Source organism: Ammospiza caudacuta, chromosome 17 (genome assembly GCF_027887145.1).
Source record: "Ammospiza caudacuta isolate bAmmCau1 chromosome 17, bAmmCau1.pri, whole genome shotgun sequence".
In the NCBI taxonomy this organism is placed as follows: domain Eukaryota; kingdom Metazoa; phylum Chordata; class Aves; order Passeriformes; family Passerellidae; genus Ammospiza; species Ammospiza caudacuta.
Genome location: NC_080609.1, coordinates 10,315,172 through 10,336,029, shown reverse-complemented (window position 1 = coordinate 10,336,029; position 20,858 = coordinate 10,315,172). Strand labels below are relative to the sequence as shown.

The 20,858-nt window shown below is 40.9% G+C and overlaps 1 protein-coding gene across 1 annotated transcript; it reads right to left on the bottom strand.

Annotated features, from left to right (window-relative positions):
- Window positions 1-3,482: 3,482 nt before the first annotated feature.
- LOC131565290 (putative short-chain dehydrogenase/reductase family 42E member 2) lies at window positions 3,483-12,741 on the bottom strand. The gene is made up of 11 exons (XM_058816099.1): window positions 12,511-12,741; window positions 10,535-10,630; window positions 9,714-9,774; window positions 7,843-7,961; window positions 7,399-7,474; window positions 6,924-7,006; window positions 6,281-6,418; window positions 5,157-5,222; window positions 4,287-4,350; window positions 3,889-3,962; window positions 3,483-3,686 (listed from the first exon to the last, which is right to left on the bottom strand). The coding sequence occupies exons 1-11, from the start codon at window positions 12,739-12,741 to the stop codon at window positions 3,483-3,485; spliced, it is 1,212 nt and encodes a 403-aa protein (XP_058672082.1).
- Between the last annotated feature and the right edge of the window lie 8,117 nt (window positions 12,742-20,858).

The window sequence follows — 20,858 nt, the reverse complement described above, 5'->3', positions numbered from 1 at the left end:
GCAAAATGTAGCTTTAATGCAGCCTGCCTAAGAGAGATAAAGACAAAAGCAACCCAGAATTTACAGTCCCCAGTTTACTGCCAAGACAGACATCTGAGAGAAGTGGTATTTCCAGATTCTTTCTAAGTACCAGCAGCTAAACAGAAATTAAGAACACAGTGAGTTGTTATCATTGGCAGCACTGGAGTTGTGATAGATGAGGCTGTCAGGAGGGAAGAGGGATGCCTGATCCTTATAACTTTAGAAGGTGTATCAGAGAACAAGGCTATCAAATCTCTTGCTTTCGAGGGGAACTCGAATAAAATAGCTGCTATAGTATAGAAAAGGTTAATAACTGCATTAAGAAAAAAGTACTCGTGAATTCCTCATTTTCTGAACAAGGAGGTTCTTGCCCTTCTAGGGGCCCCTCACCGGCAGTCAGGACATTTCAGAGGCTGTGGCTCCCGACTCCCTCCGACACGCAGTCCCTGCCCCGACCGCAATGAAACATTCAAAGCCACCCGAGCCCCGCCGGGGCTCTGTGCATCTCACTTGCAAAGCGGCGGGGCGGCAGCGCAGGGCGCCGTGCTCGGCCCGGCCCCGGCCGACCCCCGGCCTCGGGCGGTCCCGCGGGCGGCGCCGTTGGGGCCGTTGGGGCCGGGCTCGGGCAGGGCCCCGCAACAGCCCCCGCACGGCCCCCGCAGCATCCCCGACATCCCAGGCATCCCCCGGCTCCACAGAACCCCTGCGTCCCACTCATCTGGGATCGCACGGCTTTCCTGGCACTCTGCTCCTCACACGGCGTCCATGCAGCCCGCAGCATCCCCGGGGTCCTACAGCATGTCACGGTATTCCTGGCTGCCACAGCATCCCTGGGATCCCAGAGCATCCTACGGTGCATCTTACCTCCGCGTGTCTTCGCACAGCTGTGACTGCTGCACTAAAGCATCCTGGCAGTAGTGAGGGCTCCGGTCACACTGAGGTACCTGTTGAACAGGTTGTTCAGGAAGAAAACACCACCTCCTGCCCGCTGGTTGGACAGTCGGTGGCAGGACATGGCTCATAGAGATGCAGAACTTGTGAGACACCTGCAAAACAGCAGGAGTTCCCAAAGAGGCACAAATAAACAAACAGGCACTAAGGTCCCTTTCCACCTGAGCCTCCCTGTGGTCATTTGAGCCTGGGAGGGTGTGAAAAGGGTCAGGAGCTGCAGAATTTCAGTTACCCATTCCAGGCAAAAGTTAAGCTTTGAACACGTTTACCTCTTTTGTTACAGCTGTGCTATGTCTGAACGTTCATATTAAATTTTAATCACTTAAAGACACATTGCAGTTATGTTAGAGTAGGAGTAACTCAAACAAGAGCCAGCTTAAAGTGAGACTCAGTAAAGACCCACAGAAATAAGAGAGCTGACTACTCCCAGCTGGTACTGAGCATTGTTTTAAAATCTCAAATACTGCATCTGTAAGAAAGATAAACAAATGTACTGAAGGCAATTATTGATTATCAGTCCTGTTATAACAGTGATGTAAAAAGCATCCTACTTAAAATAGCAAACCACAGGTTTGGTTTACAGGACTGAAATGATGGGACTCCACGGGGACTTGCAAGCACAAAGCCAGGGAGTTCCTTGGTTAATCCTTCCTGAGGAGCATCCAAGCAAGGTCAGAGCCTGCACTCCTGTGAAAACTGTTGGTGTAATCCAGGATGCATCCTGAGCTATTAGTCCAATAAAAGTGATCTGAAAGATTTATAAATAACTAATTTAGAACCAAATTGAATGTTTACATGCAGCTAAAATGCTCTCACTGGGAAGTAACTTTACACTTGTGGTTTTCTATTCTGGATTTTTAGGGAGTAAAGGCTTACATGGTACTGCCTGCCTGCAGCACTTGCTGGCTCAGCTGCAGCTCTGTAGTGATAAATTGTGAATTTAACTGGTTTTACTCAAACCTGGATAAGGGTCTCACATATACAGAGCTTCTTTAAGCTTCCTGTCAGTTGCCAGGGATAGGAGACAGAGCTGAGCAGTGCCCCTGCTAAAGGAAGATATATAGTGGGAGCTCACTTTGTATGGACAAGGACAATCTCCAAATACAAATCCATAATCAAGCAGACTCTACTGCTTTCACTGCACACAGAACTATTTGTTTAGTGAAGAGATAAAAAAAACAGAGTAAAACAAATCTTTGCTTGCACAAGCTGCAGTGGTAACTGTGGTTGCTCACTCATTTTCCTGTCACTGTGTATTGTCTTGTACCTGTGACCTTTATTCTTCTAGCATTGCTTTTGACTCTCTTGCATATCCTATAGATGTAGAGTGAGAGAATCTTTATAAACTTGCTGGTCTTAAAAATCCTGTAAAATGCTAAGAAAATGAATAATGAGTGGAGATAATCAGATGGCAGAGCTGTTCCATCATTGTCTGCCATGACCCACTGTGGCAAATGCAGCTCTCCTGATTCACGTGGGGAGCCAGAGAGGGAGCAGCTGCTCCCTGGTCAGAGCAAAGCTGATTCCCAAGGGAAAACTCCTGACACCTTGAAGGTTTGTGTGGGCTACATCTGGTGTGTCCATGCAGCACAGGTGGCTCACACAGGGCAATCCACCGAAGAAACAACTGATGTGAGACTTAAGAAAGGGGAAAAGAGAGAGGTTGGATTCTCACTCCTGTCTTGGTGCTTGGCTTCTCTGCTCACCCCAAAATGCAATTCCCTGAACACACAGTGTGTGCCAGCACTGCTGCAGGGTTGTGGAGAATGTGACTCCAGAGAGCAGTACCAGCTGGCTGAATTCCACCTTCCCACAAGCTCCTTAAAAACAGGAGGTTCAGTTATTTGGTTCAGTTATTGTTTATTATTGCATTGAAAGGATATATTTGATTTACAAACACACATAGTGATATTTATTACATTTTTACAAAGCTTTAGAACAATACAACTATTTTACATAAATATGCTTTTCACTCCTCTAATCACCTATTATTTATAAATATTTACTTTCCATATTTTTCCACTGTTTCCCAGGTCTCTGTAATTCCTCAGGCTAACTGACAGTAGCTGTAGCTGTGGCTTCATCAGAAGAGTTGTTTAGTCAGACTTTTCTTCACTGGAGTACTGGATTTGTTACAGCACTGTTGTCCTGTGACAGTTCCTCTTCTTCCACCTTCTCACCCTCCTGAATTCTCATTTTTAGAAAATGCTTCCCAGCATGAAACATCCCTTAATGAAGGTCCATTAAAGCTATTCCTGCACCCATTTGTGGTGACCTCCTTTGCTGTAACACTTGTTGCTCTTGGAGAACATTTCCTGATACATCCCATGTTTTCACTTTTTAAGATGTTTTTTGTTTGGGTTTTTTTTCTTTCTTAATGAGGTCAGAGAGGTGTCATCATAGCAATATGAATAACAAAGTCCAGAGTGCTGAGGAATGTACCATGGCCAGGTAATTAATACTCAGAAACAAAATGAAGGTTTCTGGAACAGGTGAGTGGTCATTTGATTTTAGAAGAAAGAAAGAATGACAAAACTTAACAAAATGCCAAAAACAAACACCATTTTAAGGAATGTGTGATCTTCTTGGCAGGTAGGTCTTGTTTTTAGGTAATGATCCACAGAGTCAGCGAATGAGAATTTCTTTGGTTTGTAACCGAGCTGATTTCGTGCCTTGTCAATTCGGAAGGTGTGAGTTACAGTGACATTCCACACCTAAAAGCCAGAAGGACACTTATGGCAGTGACTTTACTATCCAGTTTTCTAGAACTTGGATGAAAATACATCAACAATGATATTACAATGAAAACAGAACAGAAAACAGAGCTGCAATGCAGACAATCCAAAGGGTATATCAGGTCCTTAATGAGAATTTGAGTCAGAAATATATAAACATTATCTTTTTTTATATATTTACCTCATTCCTTGTCAAGAAAGGTGTAAAGCTAAAAACTGGCTTTAGTATCAGGTGCAAATATTCCATCACAGTGGCTGTGAAACAGAAATTACTTAATGAGACATCTGGTTAACAATAAACTGAGACAAAGCTGATATTATACATCCTGTAATTCCTACTGCCAGAAGGCACTGTTTAATTTATAAAGTACATTATGAGTTTATGAATAGCCTTTAAACTTTCTCTGCTATAAATAATACCACATGGCACAAGTGATTATTCTCAATAAAAATAATGTTATTTTAAATAATTCCTGCAATTTGGGCCCCTGCATTTTATAAAACCATTATGTAGCTTCATAGGAATAAAAAAAAAAATCAAATGACCCACAATAATTAAGAATATATTTTATTTTTTACCTGCTATATGAGCCAGGAGAACAGGAATATGTATCCAAGGTTTCCTGTAGCCTAATTTTTCAAACTAAAAAGGGTATAAAAACAAAGAATTACAGAGAACTTATACCAAATTGAGGGTGGCAATGAGGCATGAAAAAAAAAAAAGAATGTTGACAAAACTTGTATGTAAACTTTTTTTTTTCCCAGTTAGTGTTCCTGTCAATACAGATAGTAGGAAATGTAATTGAAGCCCACTACTCATTCTTTGGTGCCCACCTTCCACCCTTCATCTGCAGTTGGACAGTAAAGGGAAGAAAAATTTCAATTTCCAAGGGGGAAGTGAATTCCACCCAGACTGGAATACTGAACTACAGTTAAATACAGGCCCAAGTTTCTGCTGCAGTCATTTTCTGTGCTGGCATTGCAGGATCAAAACTTTGGCATGCTCCTAGAATCCCAGCCCAATAGTTCTGAAAATGCAGTCTTAGCTTCTAAGCTAATGTCTTAGCTTCTAAGATAAGATTCTGAATGGGCTTTCCCTCTGTGCTGCAGCTGATGCCAGGACAAAGGGATAAGTAATGGCTCTAAGAGTCCTGCCAGATGCCAGTGGCAGAGCTTGTGTTTGCTTCCTGAAATGCTCTGTCCTGCAGCAGCTTCTGGACCTCCCAGCTAAATCCTCTCAAAGCAATAAGGCCAAACTCCACAGTTACAGGTATCTCAAACTTCCCTTAACACCAGTGGAACTTTGGGATATGCAGAGAAAACAGGACTGAGTTTAATGTTAAGTCATTCAGTAATTTCTGTGCACTGAATTCATTTAGTTGGTCTGGTGTGTCAGTCAGTGACAGGACTTGTGCCCACGTGGGAGCTGCAGGGCTGTGCAGTACCTACCAAAGGCACAATCCACTCAGAGAAGATGACATTTTCACCATCATGGATGTAGTAAGCCTGGCCACTCTGGTAAAGAAGCAGAGGAAAACAGTGACAAAACTATGCACAGGATGGAATTTTCTGTCTGTCTCATACCTACCTACCTGTCATGGTTTTGTGAGCAACACAGCAGCATGCACAAGGTGAATGTACCCAGAGGCAGCTGAGGTAACCCCCAGTGGTGGCTGGGCTCATGGTGATTAACCATGGTCTAGTGTACATCAGAGCTCAATTCCCCATGTAGCTGGAGCATTATGTTCTTCATGGTGTGCTGGGCACAGAATGACCTTTGTGAGTCCCACAGAAGGGACAGCACTGATGGCATTTAACAAACACAGCTCTGAGGTTGAGTTCCAGCTCTGATGGATGAGGAGTCTGCCCAGCTCTGAGCACCAGGAACACCTGAGCACCCAGGCAAGCCTGGACTCTGGGAATGGCATCAATCTAAAACAGCTGAGGGGCTTCCAAGTGCTGAACTACCTGAGAGCACATGGAGAGGTGTTCACCTGTGTCAGTGCCTGTTGTCTGTATGTTCCTACCACTCTAAATGAACCTGGGACCTTCAGGAACTGGGAATGAAGCAGCTGCTGCAATGATGCCAGTTCTGTAATGCTTCATGGTCCTCAGACTGGTGTTGCAATTGTGACCAGTAGAACAAAAAGAAAAACCTTTAAAAATTGTCCATTAATTTTGTACATCTGTTCTTGGAATTTTCAGCTCTGAAAGTTCAACTGGAATGCCTCAGAATGGTTGCTCTAAATTTTATGCATCTAGGTCAGAACCTATTTTCAAGATAATAACAGGATCTATAGATTTATCTAATGGTGAATGAATGGTATATTAAGCCAGTTAAAAATGCAGTTTCCTCCAGTAACCCAGGAAATTATATCTTTTCAAACCAAACAAAAACCTCATCAAAATATGAGTGAAATGTATATGCATTTGCACTGTCTGTGTGCTTGTGGAGCCACACAACATTTCAGAAAATTTAGCATATGACTTTTTGGACACTCTTTGATCTCAAAACATCAAAAATTAAACCTGTTTGAGAACTCAAGCTAGTAGTGATTATATTGTTCACTTACAGCCACATAGCCCTTCTCAGAGGTGAGAGCCTCAGCAGCCAGTAAATGAGCTTGCACTAGATTTCCTATGTGAACCCAGTTCATCTGAACCTTGTGATTCCCAAACTTGAAGTTGAAAAGTCTCCGCTGGATGTTTATCTGTAGAAACAGAAAACATAAGATAATTGCATTATTCCTTTATTATTCAGTATAATATGATTTTGTCTCAAATACTTGGAATTTGCTGTATTTGTGTACAATTACAGCACAAGAAACCTGTCACAAGAAAAACCCAGCCAGTGGGTGGTTCTGGAAGTCAAAGATGGTTGCACTGATAGGCAGTGGCAAAATATAGTGACATTATATTTTTGGTAGCAATTAAAGTGCATATTTAAAAGACAATTTCCATTAAATGACAGGGATAAAAACCTAGTTCTTTTACCACAACATTTCAGCCTTCCACTTTTCCTTTTCACTGAGAAGCCCAGCTTGGTCCTGTCCCACAGTTTCCTGCTATTTGTTACCCTGCACCACATCACCTCTCCCCAGGCTTTCACCACATTCCTGCAGGAATGCTTAGGAACTGCAATCAAGGTACTACCACTTGTGTGATGCCCTTACAACCACTTGTGGTGTCCTCCAGAGCTGACTACAAGACACGTACGGCTACTCGAGGCAGGTGCCGCTGCTCTTCTGGTCCGTAGATGCCCGGCGGGCGCAGCACACACGTGTGGAGCTTGTCCCCTCCTTGGAGAGAGAGCAACAGGTGACTGTCAGACAGCTGGGGAGCAGCAAAGGGCTCACACATATTGGCTGAATTTTACACTGGCAAAGTTAAGGCTCATTTTGGCCATTCTGAGCGGTTCGGCTTCCCTGGAACTTGATTTCAGTTCTGTGTGAAACTGAATTCAGTAGCTGTGACAGACCTGGAAAACCTTCTTGGGATTCCAAGGAGAACCCATTGGACAGTGCTTACAAATTGGTATTATCAGAACAGCTAATTATCCACTGAAGAAAGGAATAGAAACAAATAAATCCCTATTTCACTTAAAGTATACTATTGATAAATGAGCAACCAAAGAAAGGAATGTCCATTAGCACTCCTAATGATTGAAAAGCCCCAAATGCTTTGTAGGTACCTTTGAGTAAAGTTCCATTAGCAGCAAGAACCATTTGGTCTGCAATTGCCTTGGTTCTGGAATAATGATTAAATTGCTATAAGGAAGCAGAATAAGATAATTATTGAATCTGTAAAGGCAAACATTGTTTATGACAAACAACATTTCAATCTAGCCAGCTCACAGATATCAGCTGGGCAAAACAAAACTAGGAATAGTAAGATTAGTCAGAAATAGTGAGAATTAGTAAATATATCGTTTGTTTATGACAAAAAAAAAGACACTTTAGTGGCACAGGTTTAGCTTCAGAGTGAATTCAAGTCCATTTGTATTTACTTAACTCACTTTTTGTGCTGAATGTACTGAGAACATCCAGAGTAAAACAGCTTCTGCTCTCAGAACAGCCTTTACACAATCTACCCTTTGGAGCACAGTAAATGCCACACCATCCCATGGACAAAGTACCTTTTCCAGTGGAAAATATGGAACAGTTTCTTCATCTCCTTCTTCAATAGGCTTCCCTCCAAACACCACATTCACTGTACTGGTATAGATCAGTCTGGGGATATTTCTTTGTTTGCAGACTACAGTGATACACAAAATAAATTATTTTAAAACAAAAACAAAGAGGGAGAAATAGCTGGACTGGCAGATTTTATTTTTGAAAACAAACATTACAATTATAGAAAAAAGGTAATACTTCAATTTTAATGTTACCTTATCATTTAATATAATATTATCTTCCATTCAGCTGTATTTTCATTGAATATGTGAATATTACACATTGTGGTCACCAAATGTTTCATTATGAGGTACCTGTAACTATCACATCACTGGATTGTAGTCACTGGGTAGAGGAATTATCTTGGTGAGAGGAAGATTTTTCCTTGAGACACCTTTCTTAAAATATGTTTATTTTCCAAACTGAATACAAAGGAGATGAGTAAGAGCATTTGTTGTGGCACAGCCCTTGGGGCAGTGCTGTGGGGAGCAGCCACTCCAAGGCCACTGGGTCACCCCTGTTCCATGAGCTGCCTCTTGCACCCCACTTTGATGGAGCATGGAGTCACCCAGGAGCACAGCCAGCCCTGCCCACATGCCACAGAACTGCCTTTGTCCCATTCTGTTCATCAGTGACAAATGGGGTGTTAACAGGAAAAAACACTCTGCCAGTGTATAATCAGTCTTGCTTTAAGTACAAAGGAAATTAATGTTATTTGCACAACAAAGACTTAATTATGGATTCCAGTCCTGTGCAGCCAAGACATTGTAGCTAAATTCTGCTGCATATCTGTCATTGCAAATTTGTATAATGTAAATTTCATTTTCATTTAACAATATTTTTAAAGTTAAAGAGAATTAAAATGCAAACTCAGGAATTTTTAGAATTTACAGAGCAGTGTGTCCTGCTGGTTCATTGGCTCATTTTGAAAATAAGAAATGTTAATTGTTGTAAAGATTTGGGAAAAAATACAATAATAAGGTGTATTATGAACATGTAGATGAGCAGGTTCATGCTCCTCCCAGTGTCTTGGTTTGCTGGGAGCCCATGGGAATTTGACATGACATGTTTCTGTGGGTTTGGAGCTTGGGCAAGGAAGAAGGCAATATGTGGCAACCCTTCCTTCTAACTCATTCAGAGTTTTACTTGCCTACTATTCCATTTCTGCATTTTTTCAGTAATAACACACAGGCAGCATGAAAAGGAGTCTAAATAAAAACTGATTTTGCCTCCCCCCCCCCCCTTAGTTTTTGAGGGAAAACCAAAGAGAATGTAGCTTTGGTATTTACAGTACACTTGGAAAATGTTCTTCTGGAATAGAATATCCTGAAAGAGATCTACTGGCATCTTCCAGAAACAGTAGTTAAGAATCTGTGTGTAATAAAAAGGGATCACAGTAAGCAGAAAGGATGAAGGTTTTCTGTATTAATGTGATAAAATAATAGCTAAATATACTTACACATCTGTGGTGCCTGTTACCAAATGTTTGTGACACAACAAACAGTACAACAGCTCTCATGTTATTTCTATGAGGAAAGAGGATAACACTTCTCCATTACATAAAGGCAAAAACTAATCAGTACATGGAGGAGAGCTTTAGTTGGACTGCCAAGGAATGAAGTCCAGGTTGAAAAGCTATCCCAGTTCAAACCAGTGGCAAATCTACCAGCTTTAATGGGACCTGCACACTCAGGTTTACATCATACTCTGACAGGAGGGAAAGAGCCTCATTTCACTGCCTGATCTCTACAGGAAACATCCATTAAAAAACATTGTAATGTTTTTTAATTTATTATTTGGATCAGATGCAGAAAAAGAAAATCTAGGTACCTACCATCAATTATTACTTTTGTGCCTCCAACATTTATGGATTCAATCTGATCTTTCTTTTGAAGCTAGAAATAGAATTTGCACAAGATTGAATTAATCAAACAAGTGACATTTACAATATGATGGTTACAACTGCCAGATCTAGAATAGCTGAGGTCTTTTTGTGATACATGTTACAGTTCTGTCTGACACACAGTGATTTCTGACAGCTCTCATTTTTATTGTCTTGTTCAGTGTATGAGCAAAGAAAGTTGGAAAATGTAAGATAAAATGCATTTAAAAGGAAATAATAACGCTTCAATATTTTGTCACACCCCAGACAATCCACGATAAAGAAACAAGAATCATGGGCAGGGGTGATGCTCCCTGGAAGCTTTCACAAGTTCTTGTTCCATGGCAATCTGTCCCGTTCCTAGAAATAAATTAGTAGGTTCATGATTTTTTTGATAACACCTTCTGTGAGTATCACTATAATTCAGCAGAACATATTGATTGTGGTCTGTTTCCTCATGACTGAGCTCACAAGAAGAAAATGCATCAGTTTTAGAGCAATGCTGTCACTCTTCAGATCAGAGAAAAAGGCTACACCTTCTTATCTGAGATCTTTAAATTCTGATCTCTTTTTTCTAGAATATTTTGTAGTACATTACTTTCACACTTTGCCTTTATTATTTAAGGAATACCTCCTTATTTCTTGTATGGACGACTTGGCCTTTATAACAACTTCTGACATAAATATTGTAAAATGACATTCTTTGTTACATGCAGACAGTGTTTTTCTTTCTCAAAAATAACCAAAGAAAACTGTAGGAAAATGGTACTTGCTTGTTCCAATCCTGACATTCCACATGCAGCTACATGGAAAACACAGTCAACCCCTTCACATGCTTTGAACACTGCTTCATAATCCCTCACATCACCCTGTAAAACAAGAAAACATTGGATTTTTGACAGGTAGAGCTCCTTACATTCTCTATAGAACTTTATTAACTATGGATAGTATGGAAAATCTAAAGATATTCTGGTCTGTTTTTCACAGACAATTAAATAAAATATTATGAACAGGCAGAAAAAGCAATGACTAAGAATTTTGCCAGTATTTTGTTGCAAAACAAAGGTGACTCTTGTTGGCTTCAATTATAATGCGTATTTTCACACTTAGTCCTGCAGCCTCCAGGCTGGCAAAACTTGTTTGACTTGAATGGGAGCAGCCAGTGCTGGAGGGCTGGAGAATCCAGCCCCAGGGACAATAAATCACAGCAGGAAGGGCTCAGCTGTTTGCCTTGGAATCACCAAATATTTCAAAATATTAGGTGTTATATTATTTCCTGCAATGAAATTGATAGAGTAACAGAGAATAACTGATAGAACAATATGAAGAGCTAATCTAACCAGTCTTTAACTCCCAACTTTTTTCTCCTAAGGTTGCCAAAGTATTTCACAAATGCAGCTGACTTACCCCTCCCACCCTCAATGCAATGCTACAGGAGCTAACCAGTATAAACAATATCAGCCATCCCCAAATCACTGCTCAAGGCTCAAACCTCTGAAGTCGCCTATTAATTCATTTACTGGGACTCCATAGTTCAATTCTCCAGGTAACTCTCCTATACTTTGTAATATTTATTCTTTCTAAATTGATTTATAAAAAAACTCTGTTCTAGAAGATCATTTGTGAGATCCTGAGTCCCCTTTAGAAGATGTAAATTGCCATCAGTCCACAAACTTAAATCAAATTATGTGGACTTCTAGCATTAACAAATTGAGCTTATGGTGTTTGAATGGTTCTTCAATAATACTTTATCCCTCTTCCATATTCTGTAAAAATTGTTTATGAAATTGAACATAAAAACATCCTGGGTCAGACAAGATCTGGGTTTAGCCAGAATTTGTGTGACATGACAGGAGCACCCAGGAAGTGCCCCCAGAGCCCAAACCTGAGCACCTGGAGCAGCTGTGAGAGGTGCTGGGGAATGTGTCCTCCACACACAGCAGTGAGCTGTCAAGTGCTGGAGACCTCTTGTGTTCCCCCTTTTTTCAGACACAGTAATTCCTTGAATTGTTCAAAATCAAAAAGAATCAGTGCTCATAAATGGGTGCTGCAGGAAGAGGGTGAACAGGGCAAGCAAATGTGGGGCTTTCCCCTGAGTGCTCTTCTAGTCTTGAAGCATTTTCATTCAGAAAATTTCTTGAGCCTAATTTAAAATTTCTTGAGCCTAATTTAATTTATCTATTCAGCAGTTTCCAATGGAGGTAAATTTTTCTTGAGGCTTTGCACATGCCTTTTACTCACTGCAGGAAAAGCCACATCATTTTGTTTGTGCTGAACTGACTCCTCATTCCTGATGGCCCTTCCTTCTTGTTCTGGGACAGATGACAATGCCACTCACAGCCTGTAGAGCTCTCCCACTCCCGAGTCACCTCTTTCCCAGCCTGGAAATCCCAGAAATCCCACTTTCCTCAATCATTCTCTGCATGGCAGTGTTTGGCATTTGTGATGCCTGTTATTGCCCTGTCTTGGCTCTCACCTTTTCCCTTGAAATAATTCTCCTGAGCAGGAACCTTTGTCCCTTCATTGTTGAGTTTCCCTGGTGCTGAATGGCACCGCCCAGCAGAGCAGCACTGGTGACACTGGAGACACTGGGACCCTGTTTGCCATCCCTTAATCAGGTACTTATGCATGCAAGGACCTTTTAACACAGCTTCTTCTTGTCCTGAAAGGCTTTTCCATCAATGTTTTAATCAAAGGTCCTTAAGAGGAAGCCTTGGTAATGAGCATTAGACATGGAACTCCAACACACCTTGAAAAAATCCGCTCCGCGTGGAATTTCCCATTTGGGTTTGCGAAGATCAAAGAGCACAACAGCAATTCCTGAGCTGACCAGGGCACATCCCAGATTGTACCCCAGGTAGCCTCCACCTCCTGTCACCATTGTCCTGCTGCTCCTGGGAGCCAGCAGCCCTGCAGGCTCTGTCCCCTGGCTCTCACAGGGTGGGCTGCTGGGGAGCTCTTCCCTGGACCCCTCTGGCATCCCGGCTGCAACAGAGGAGAGGAGATCTCTTGAAAATTCCTGCAAAATGCTTTGAGGTCTGGGTAATTTCAATGACTTTCACATTACAATGCTCCCATACTAGTTTTATTATTTTAGCATGTTTAAAATGCATAAATTCATCATTTTGGTGATGGGTTTTCTATGTATAATGTTTAATGAATCTGAATATTTTCATATTCCAAAATTGAGTCTTTTCCTCATATCCCTAAATTTCATATTATATAGAAATGAAATTACAGGATTTTAGAGCCATTATGATTACCTAACCTTTACAGCTGTGATGGCATTTTTTAATACTTGGTTTAATCAAACATTTTATCCTTGAAAGCTCATTAGCTTCTGATATATTAATACCAAATTGATGTTATCCTGCAAGTCAGGAAAATAAACCAAGACTTTAGATGAGAAATATGAGAAAGGATTCATTCTAGTTTTAAAATCAACTTTATTTCACATTTGGGTCTGTTTGTTTGTTACCATTTTAAGCTTTTCTGGTTATACATTAAATATATTTAGTTTCCTGTCCAGTTCTCACTAACTTTTCACCATATTGTTCTCAGTAGGGCATTCATAGACAGCTAAACCAATAAGGGGCAGAAGAGATAAGCCATCTGCCCTGTGGGTTCATCTAGCTGGGGAAACTGATTAGAATTTCATTCTAGGATAACAACTCCATGGTAGTTACCCATCTGTACACCTTGTTCTGTATTGCAAATTAGTTTATTCAACACTTGTCCACAGCATTTAATTTTCCCACACAGAAAGTCCCTGTTGTCCTGATTCCATGCTTTTGGCCTTTGCACCTAGGCTCTTATACCCCAAACAAAAATCCAGAAGAAATCTGCAATCATTCATGTCACCATAAAGTGGGAGCCCAGCTGGGTGCCTGCAGCCTAGTACAGGAATATGGAGCCAATCTCTGCAGGTTATTTTGGTTTTCTCTCAGCTGGAGAGCTCCTGGCATGAGAGGAGCCTCACAGGTAAGTACATTTGCTCTCAGCCATTCACAGCAGGCTTCAGCAGAGCCCAGGCAGAAACGGGGCAGGGCTGGGAGCTGGCAGCTCTGTCACCTCCAGGTGACAAATCATTCCAGAAAAGTAACACAAAATGCAGCCACAGCATACAAAATTATGGACTACTTAACTATTGCTTACTTAGTATTTTATAATTTTGTTTGTGATATTTTCCTTATTTTATATGTTGGGTTTTAGATTTCAGACACAGGAAAGGACCATATTCTCTGTGCTGTTACATGGTTTTAACACCAATGTCAGCTCACTCAATTCAGTAAACTGAGTGGCATAACAGTGTAAAACACAAGCTCCTTATGTTGAAAAACATTTCAAAATGAAAAATAATCCATGTTTCCAAACAAAATTTAAATTACAACTAATGTAATAGAACTAAAACAAGCATGCTGTCCTGTTCAAGCAAGGAAACATAAATTTGTATCTCTAGAGTATGCTCTGCAGGAGTCTTAAGCCACATAAAATTCTCTTCTGAGAAAAAGCATCTTTTTATAAACTAAGGAGAAATAAAGTCAAGCTTATCACATATATTACAAAAAGACATTTGAGAAATGGTATATATTTGAATACTTGTCATTAATACCTCCTTAAGGTTTTAATAATGCATAAAAAAGTTTAAAGCTTTCTAGAAATCTCTTTCTTAAGAAGCACTAATAGCATTAGTATATTAATCTGCTTCATGGATTTAGAAAATTGTTTTCAAATTTTGAACATAAGCAATTTTCTTTTTGAAAATGCTTCTTTTCAGAATCAGTAACTTTCTTTTTTCTCTGAATTTATAGGAGCTATTCTCATTTATTAATGTATTCTGCATGATGAGCATAGTCACATCTCACGCAGCACATGCACTGTGAGTTGCTCTTAGCTCCCCTACTGTCATTTCAAATATCAGAAATGTTCCAATTACTTCCCATAAAAAGGTTAAGTCAGACACATCAGGTTTTTTAAAAAAGCTGAAGAAGCAGTAAGTACCCTTGGTAGAATCCTGCTGCCAGCGTCTCCCAGGCCTTGCTGTGCAGGTAGGAGGGTGAGGTGTCTGTGCTGGACAATTCGTGACTCAAGGGCATCGGGTGCTCTCAGAGCAGTTCACGCGTGCTCAGGCCTTTTGCTCTTCCTGCTCCTTTGTGGCTGCTGCCTGGCTGGGAGCCAGAAAAGGGCAGGGCTTCATTGGTACATCATTTACGTTCCTTTTCGGGAAAAAAATTTTTAAATTCTCCACATCAGAGCCTTCTTAATAGGATGGTAGCTCTCACTTACCTGGTAAAAGACTCTATACAACACAAATAAACCATTGGTACCATCATTCTGTAGATAAACTACTGGAGAAGGGACAAAAATCCTGTTTGGCAGTGCTACTCAGCACTTTCATCCTGACTTTTATATCTCCATCCCCAACCCAATTTTGTATTTGCAGAGAGGCTTAACTGTGGGCACATGGGTTGTTCTCTGGCTTCCAGGATGAATGTGAAGGTAATAAACAACCTTGTACATAATAGAACAGGAAAACGTGATGTAGTGTTAAATAATGCATTTTAAATGAATGATGAATTAATGAAATTATTAATAATTATATATGTGCTCTGTCCTAAGATTTTAAAGCACTTTTAAAACATTTGCCTTTGCGAGTTAAACAATGAGAAATCAAAGCCAACATTTTTAAATGGGTGTGTCTAAAATTACGTCTCAAAACAGTAGTTAAGATGCTAAAGAAACACTCCCACATCTAAATATAAATTACTACAATTTTCAGTGTTTGCATGTTAGAAATATCTCAAGTTCATAGGTAACCAATTGCAATTTAAATGTAATTTAATGTAATTTAATGTTCATGTGCTGACAAGAACTCAAACTGGCACCTAGGCAAATGCATTTTCACATAATGTGTATGTTCTAAAGTCCCTGTCGTTGGCATTAGAACCAGAATATGGAATCTGTCAAATTTATCTGCACTTCTTGGATTGCTGAGTGAGTGACAAGCTCAGCTCACAGGAAAATCCCCAAGAACACCAAACTGTTGGTTTTGAGCTGTCCACAGCCCTGACAGCTTTTACCATTTCATCAATAAATAAAGTTTCCATTCTATCCACGAGCTATTCCAGAACTCCTTCACAAGTCAAAGCAGCTTGTCAGCTTATCCAAGGATATCAATCCCTCACTCTTCAGTGAAATGTAACAAAGAACATTTTAACTTGGCCTTGGTTTCCACCTTGGCAAGAAGGGGACACCTCAGAGTTTTCAGATCTGGTATTTTGTACCTGTCCTGTTATGTTTATTTTCTTACCTTTAGCAAAGAAGGGTGGTCATATTTTATTCAATGCATCCTGCTAAGTACTGCTGAAAGAAACAGAAGCTAAAGTTACAAGGAGAAAAGCTGCTGCATTAAGATTGGAACTTGGTTTTGGTCTTGAATCACAACTCTATACTGCCTTTTTCTACTTTTTCTCCTGTGACCATTCATAGTTCATGTAGGCACATAGAAACAAACAAAACATCCAGTACTTATAGCAGATGACTGTAAAATACAACAGGAAGGTGTCAGGGAGTTTGTCCATTTATTTACATGGAGGAGATCCACATTTCTGAAATGTTGTTTGGCTTATCAAAATGTTACTCACATCCAGACTGTAAAGTGATGTTGAAATGTAATTGCAGTGTTTCATAGAGGAGCCCAGTGTGCTTACACAAGTTCATTTCAAATCCCATGCTGCCAGAGCCAAGCCTGAATTGAGTAAGGAGCATTTGGCCTAAGGCAGACAAGACAATGTCTGTCCCCAGCAGGCAAAGCTGGTCCCTGTGCTGGCTCTGAGCACTGCTGGGTGCTGGACCCCAGAGGGGCTCAAACCACAGAAGGCAGAAGTGTGAGACCAGGTCTGTGTCCTGGGCACTGTGAATTCACAGCTCTGCACTCCCAGCCCACAGGACAGGAGCTGTGCCCAGCTGTGGGGTAACCTGGAGAATGGTTTTCAGGTGTGGAGGATCCTGTGCAGAAAGGGGCCTTTAACAGAGTAACCAGAGCATGAGGAGCTCAGCAGAGGTGTGAGTGAAGGGGACAGTGGATATTTGGTGTGAGTCACAGGCAGGATGGGATGTTCTGGAGTGCCCAAGGGCAGAAAATCAGAAGAGACGAAGCTCTCTCTTAAACCTACTCAAGGACAGGGTTTTGCTGAAATACCTGCCATACAAAAGATATCCTCTCTTCAGCTGACTTACTAAAATTTTCTGCATCTAAGCCCTAAATTAGCAGAGCTGTCCAAGCTTGCTGTGTCTGAGCTCCTGCTGGTGCACTTGCTCACATGCAGATGCCCATCAGAGGCACTGCCACAGCCTGTGAGCTCAGAGTGCTGAGACTCGTTTGGACAGTGCTGAGTCCCTCTGCAGCCCCAGAGGTCTGGGCAGAGCTGTCACAGGGTGTGAGTACTTCTGACTAAGGGAACTTATCTCTCTGTGACTACAAAAACAACCACCCTCATAACAAGGATGTCTGAAACAGCAGAGTGCTGAGAGAAGGGAAGTGACAACAGTAAGACATTCACTCTTTATGTGAGAGAGGACAGAAAATGTTGAAAAGCATTTAAATCAGGTCTTGCAATGTTAATGGAAGAGAAAAAGAGTAGAGCTCTCCTCTAATTATGTCTAGCTGTGCTTAGAATTTTTAGTCATAAAGATTAATCATGGGATCTGAATTTGGGAAAGGAAAATTCAGAATATTTTTCATATAACCAATTGCTAAATATGGGTACATATCAAACATTTCTAAGGCATGAAGTCGTCCTTTAAAAAGTTTACCAACACAATATTGATACAACAACAACAAATGCAAAGTAAGACCCAAACTGTTATAACACAACATTCTTCACATCCCTTGCTAAGTTAGAGCAGTAATTCACAGAGGCAAAGCAACTCACCCATGCCATGCTCCAAGTCCAGGCCAGAAGGGAAAGGAAGATGCAGATCCTTATTCCTTGCTGCAAAGCTAAGAGATCAGGTTCTTCTTAAATCCCTCCATTCTTCATTAACATACATAAATATTCTCACTCTATCCTTCCTTTTTCCTGTTTCTTTGTGTATTTGTGTTACAGTTCTGCATATTTCACTGTTTCCTCATGGAAGGAATAAAGCACACATAAATACAGCCTTGGAATGTGCCCTATAAAATGCTTTTCAAATGACTTTGTTCTCATTTCCTTTGCATTCGTGGTTACTTTGCATGTTACACAGATTGATTTACAGGTCAAATGAAATGATAACTCTGAGCCTGCATTGCCAGGTCAGGATGGAATTACAGGAAGAAACAAAGCAACATCTCACAGCAGCAACCAACATCCCTGCATCAGCCCTTGGGTCTTGTTAAAGAAGAGGACAGTTTATGGAATATTTGAAGGGAAGGAATACAAATGCATCATAAATAAAAATACTGCATTACATTGTACTGAATAAAGGCACATTTCTATACAGTTAGCAGGGATCATAGCTTGGCTTGCTACACACTGGAATCACAGAGACAACAAAAGTGTCAAACAAACTGTACAAATGCGTGTGTGAAAGAAATGATAACACCAATTCCAACAGGTTTGTTATTTGCTGGTTTTTACTTTATTTAGAAAAGCCTTGGTACCACATTAGGAATGACCACAGTGACAGAGCAGCCCATGTCACTGAATGCAGATAAACTTGTGGCTTACAAGGTCTGCCTAAGCTAATTATCAAATTCTGGGGAGAATTTGAGATTCTAACTGATGAACTCTCATGTGATATAAGTCAGAGATATCAGACTCCTTATAAATTACTTCTGCCAGCACATTCACTATCTCAAACCTAAATTATCATTATTGTAACAGAGACAGGGAAGAAAAAGGGTATTTTCTGATGCTGGCAGATTTCTGGAATTGCATTTTCCCTTCTTCCTCTCTCTTCCTACTACTTATTTATTTATTTAAACTAATCAGCAAGCAAATATCTTATAAGCATCTGAGATGGCTTCACAAAGGCCCAAAGTTCAATGGAATGAAATACACATCTGATATACATCTGATTTAGATGCAGTAAAGTGATTCCATGAAAATTCCAGTGACTTAGTTGTATTAACACATTTGGGTGCCTAAGTTCTTGGAAGTTTATAGTTACAAATCTAGATAAATGCTGACAGTAACAACATGTTTATAAGGCACAGAGAAATTCTTACTGAACAGAATTCTGAAGGACACAACACACAGAGCCATCACCTTCCTTTGAGGCAGCATGAACTGCTGGGGTGACTCAAATTCAGGCATATTTGGATGGAGGAATTTGTCACTATGCCAAGCCTCCCTTGTCCTGGAAGTTGTCCCCTGAAGCTGCTGTGGCTGACCCATGCAGGAAGGAGTTCCTGAACTGCCAGTCCTTGCTAAGGGTTATGAACACCTGCACCAGTCAAACCTAGCTCAGCAGCTGGAAACTGGAAATGGTGGCAGCACATCAGCTGCTCCACACAGAAGTTCCCAACTCCTGCTGTGAAAGCAGCACTGTCCTGAAGGGGGCTGCACACACAACTGGTTCAGCCATTTGTCTTTAATTCACTGCTCACAAATCAGCATATTCAGTGAGTCACAGCAATGACATGACTTACAAACTAGTTGGCAGAAAAATATGCATTTGGTCAATTATAGAACCCCTCATTTATTATGTCTTGAGTACAGTGGGCTGCATTCCAGCAAGCACAGAGCAGGAAAGCAAATGACACAGAGCTGACAGAGCCACACTGCAGTCACTGAGTGTTGCTCAGGTCAGCCCCACTGAGGCATCTCCTGGAAATGCCCTCCTGGCTGAGCAGCCCTCAGCCTGATGAGCAGGCAGGATGGGAGTTTCCAGGTAGGTAGCAAGGAGATGGAATCTGTATTTTAAAGGAAGGAGCTCTCTGGGAGGTGGCAGGGCTTGAGCAGCCTGTGAGCCCACAAGGCTTTGGCTGCACAGGCTGAACACACAAAAGGAAACTTGGATGGGGTGTGATGGCTCAGTCCTGTCATCCCTGACTGTTTTACAGCTTCTGTGCTTACACAGATTCTAATATCAACATTTGCTCCTTACTTTTCATTGCATTTCCTTGAACAGGAGGATTAGAAGCCCTTGGCTCACGGCACCAGCAAGGAGAAGGCTCCTGAGTTCCCCACACCTGCTGGAGTGTGAGCTCATGCTCAGGGGAAGCAGGAAATGTGCTGTGCTCTGCCAGAAACAACCAACCAGTGCAAGCCAAAACACACAGCTCAGTGATGAGTATTGATGGAGGCTGCCCCAAACTGGGGTTACACATCCACTGACAATCAGCCAATGGAGACACTCTGTAAATGCAATTGTTCTGATAGAGTAAAACCTCTGAACACCAAATATTGTACAGGAGGGGAAAGGCTCTAAATGAGAGCTTTGAGAATTGCAGTCCAACACAACAGACTGAAATATTCTGATGCTTATCCACATTTGCAAAATCCAACATGTTCATTATAATCTTACTTTGCAAAGAGCCTCTGATACCATTTAACATCTGCAGAAGTGTGTTTCCTTTTAAGTTCTTTTAAAGTACTTTTATAGGAATATATGACTCTATGCTACAGAACTGTGACATTTCTTAAATCCTCCAAGAAACAAATAAACTCTTTTTGGCAATGCAGAAAGCTCATCCTTTCTACCTGGATTTACTGTTTTAACATTTCTATTAATAGAAACACTCATTTTATCAGTGATCATCATCTATACCCCAAACAGAAATGTAACCAATCCTATTAATTTACAATTAACATTTTTCATATAAAATCATCTCAGCAGTTACACACATCCACAAATAAAATCACAAAGTGATGCACAGCACAAAGCACCAGTTCAACTGCAGCATTCTAGGAAAGGCTGGCACTAACATGGAAGGCAGGAGTCACCTGGTTCAGAGCATAAAACATTAAATAGATACATTTATGATAGAAGAATTTTTAATCTTTATAGAGACAAAAGAGATAAAAGGGTAGAAAAGACACAATCTCCCATATCACAGCATAACCAGTGGCCCACAAGAGAAGCAAATGGCTCCTGAATAAATGAAGATCA

What these genes read in the sequence shown, in the direction of transcription:
- LOC131565290 (XM_058816099.1), bottom strand. Translation starts at nt 12,741, where the DNA reads ATGCCAGAGGGGTCCAGGGAAGAGCTCCCCAGCAGCCCACCCTGTGAG. An exon ending in CATATTTTCCACTGGAAAAG is followed by an intron (nt 7,475 to 7,842) that starts GTACTTTGTCCA and finishes GCTTCCTTATAG; the next exon opens with CAATTTAATCATTATTCCAG. An exon ending in GGCACCTGCCTCGAGTAGCC is followed by an intron (nt 6,419 to 6,923) that starts GTACGTGTCTTG and finishes CTGTTTCTACAG; the next exon opens with ATAAACATCCAGCGGAGACT.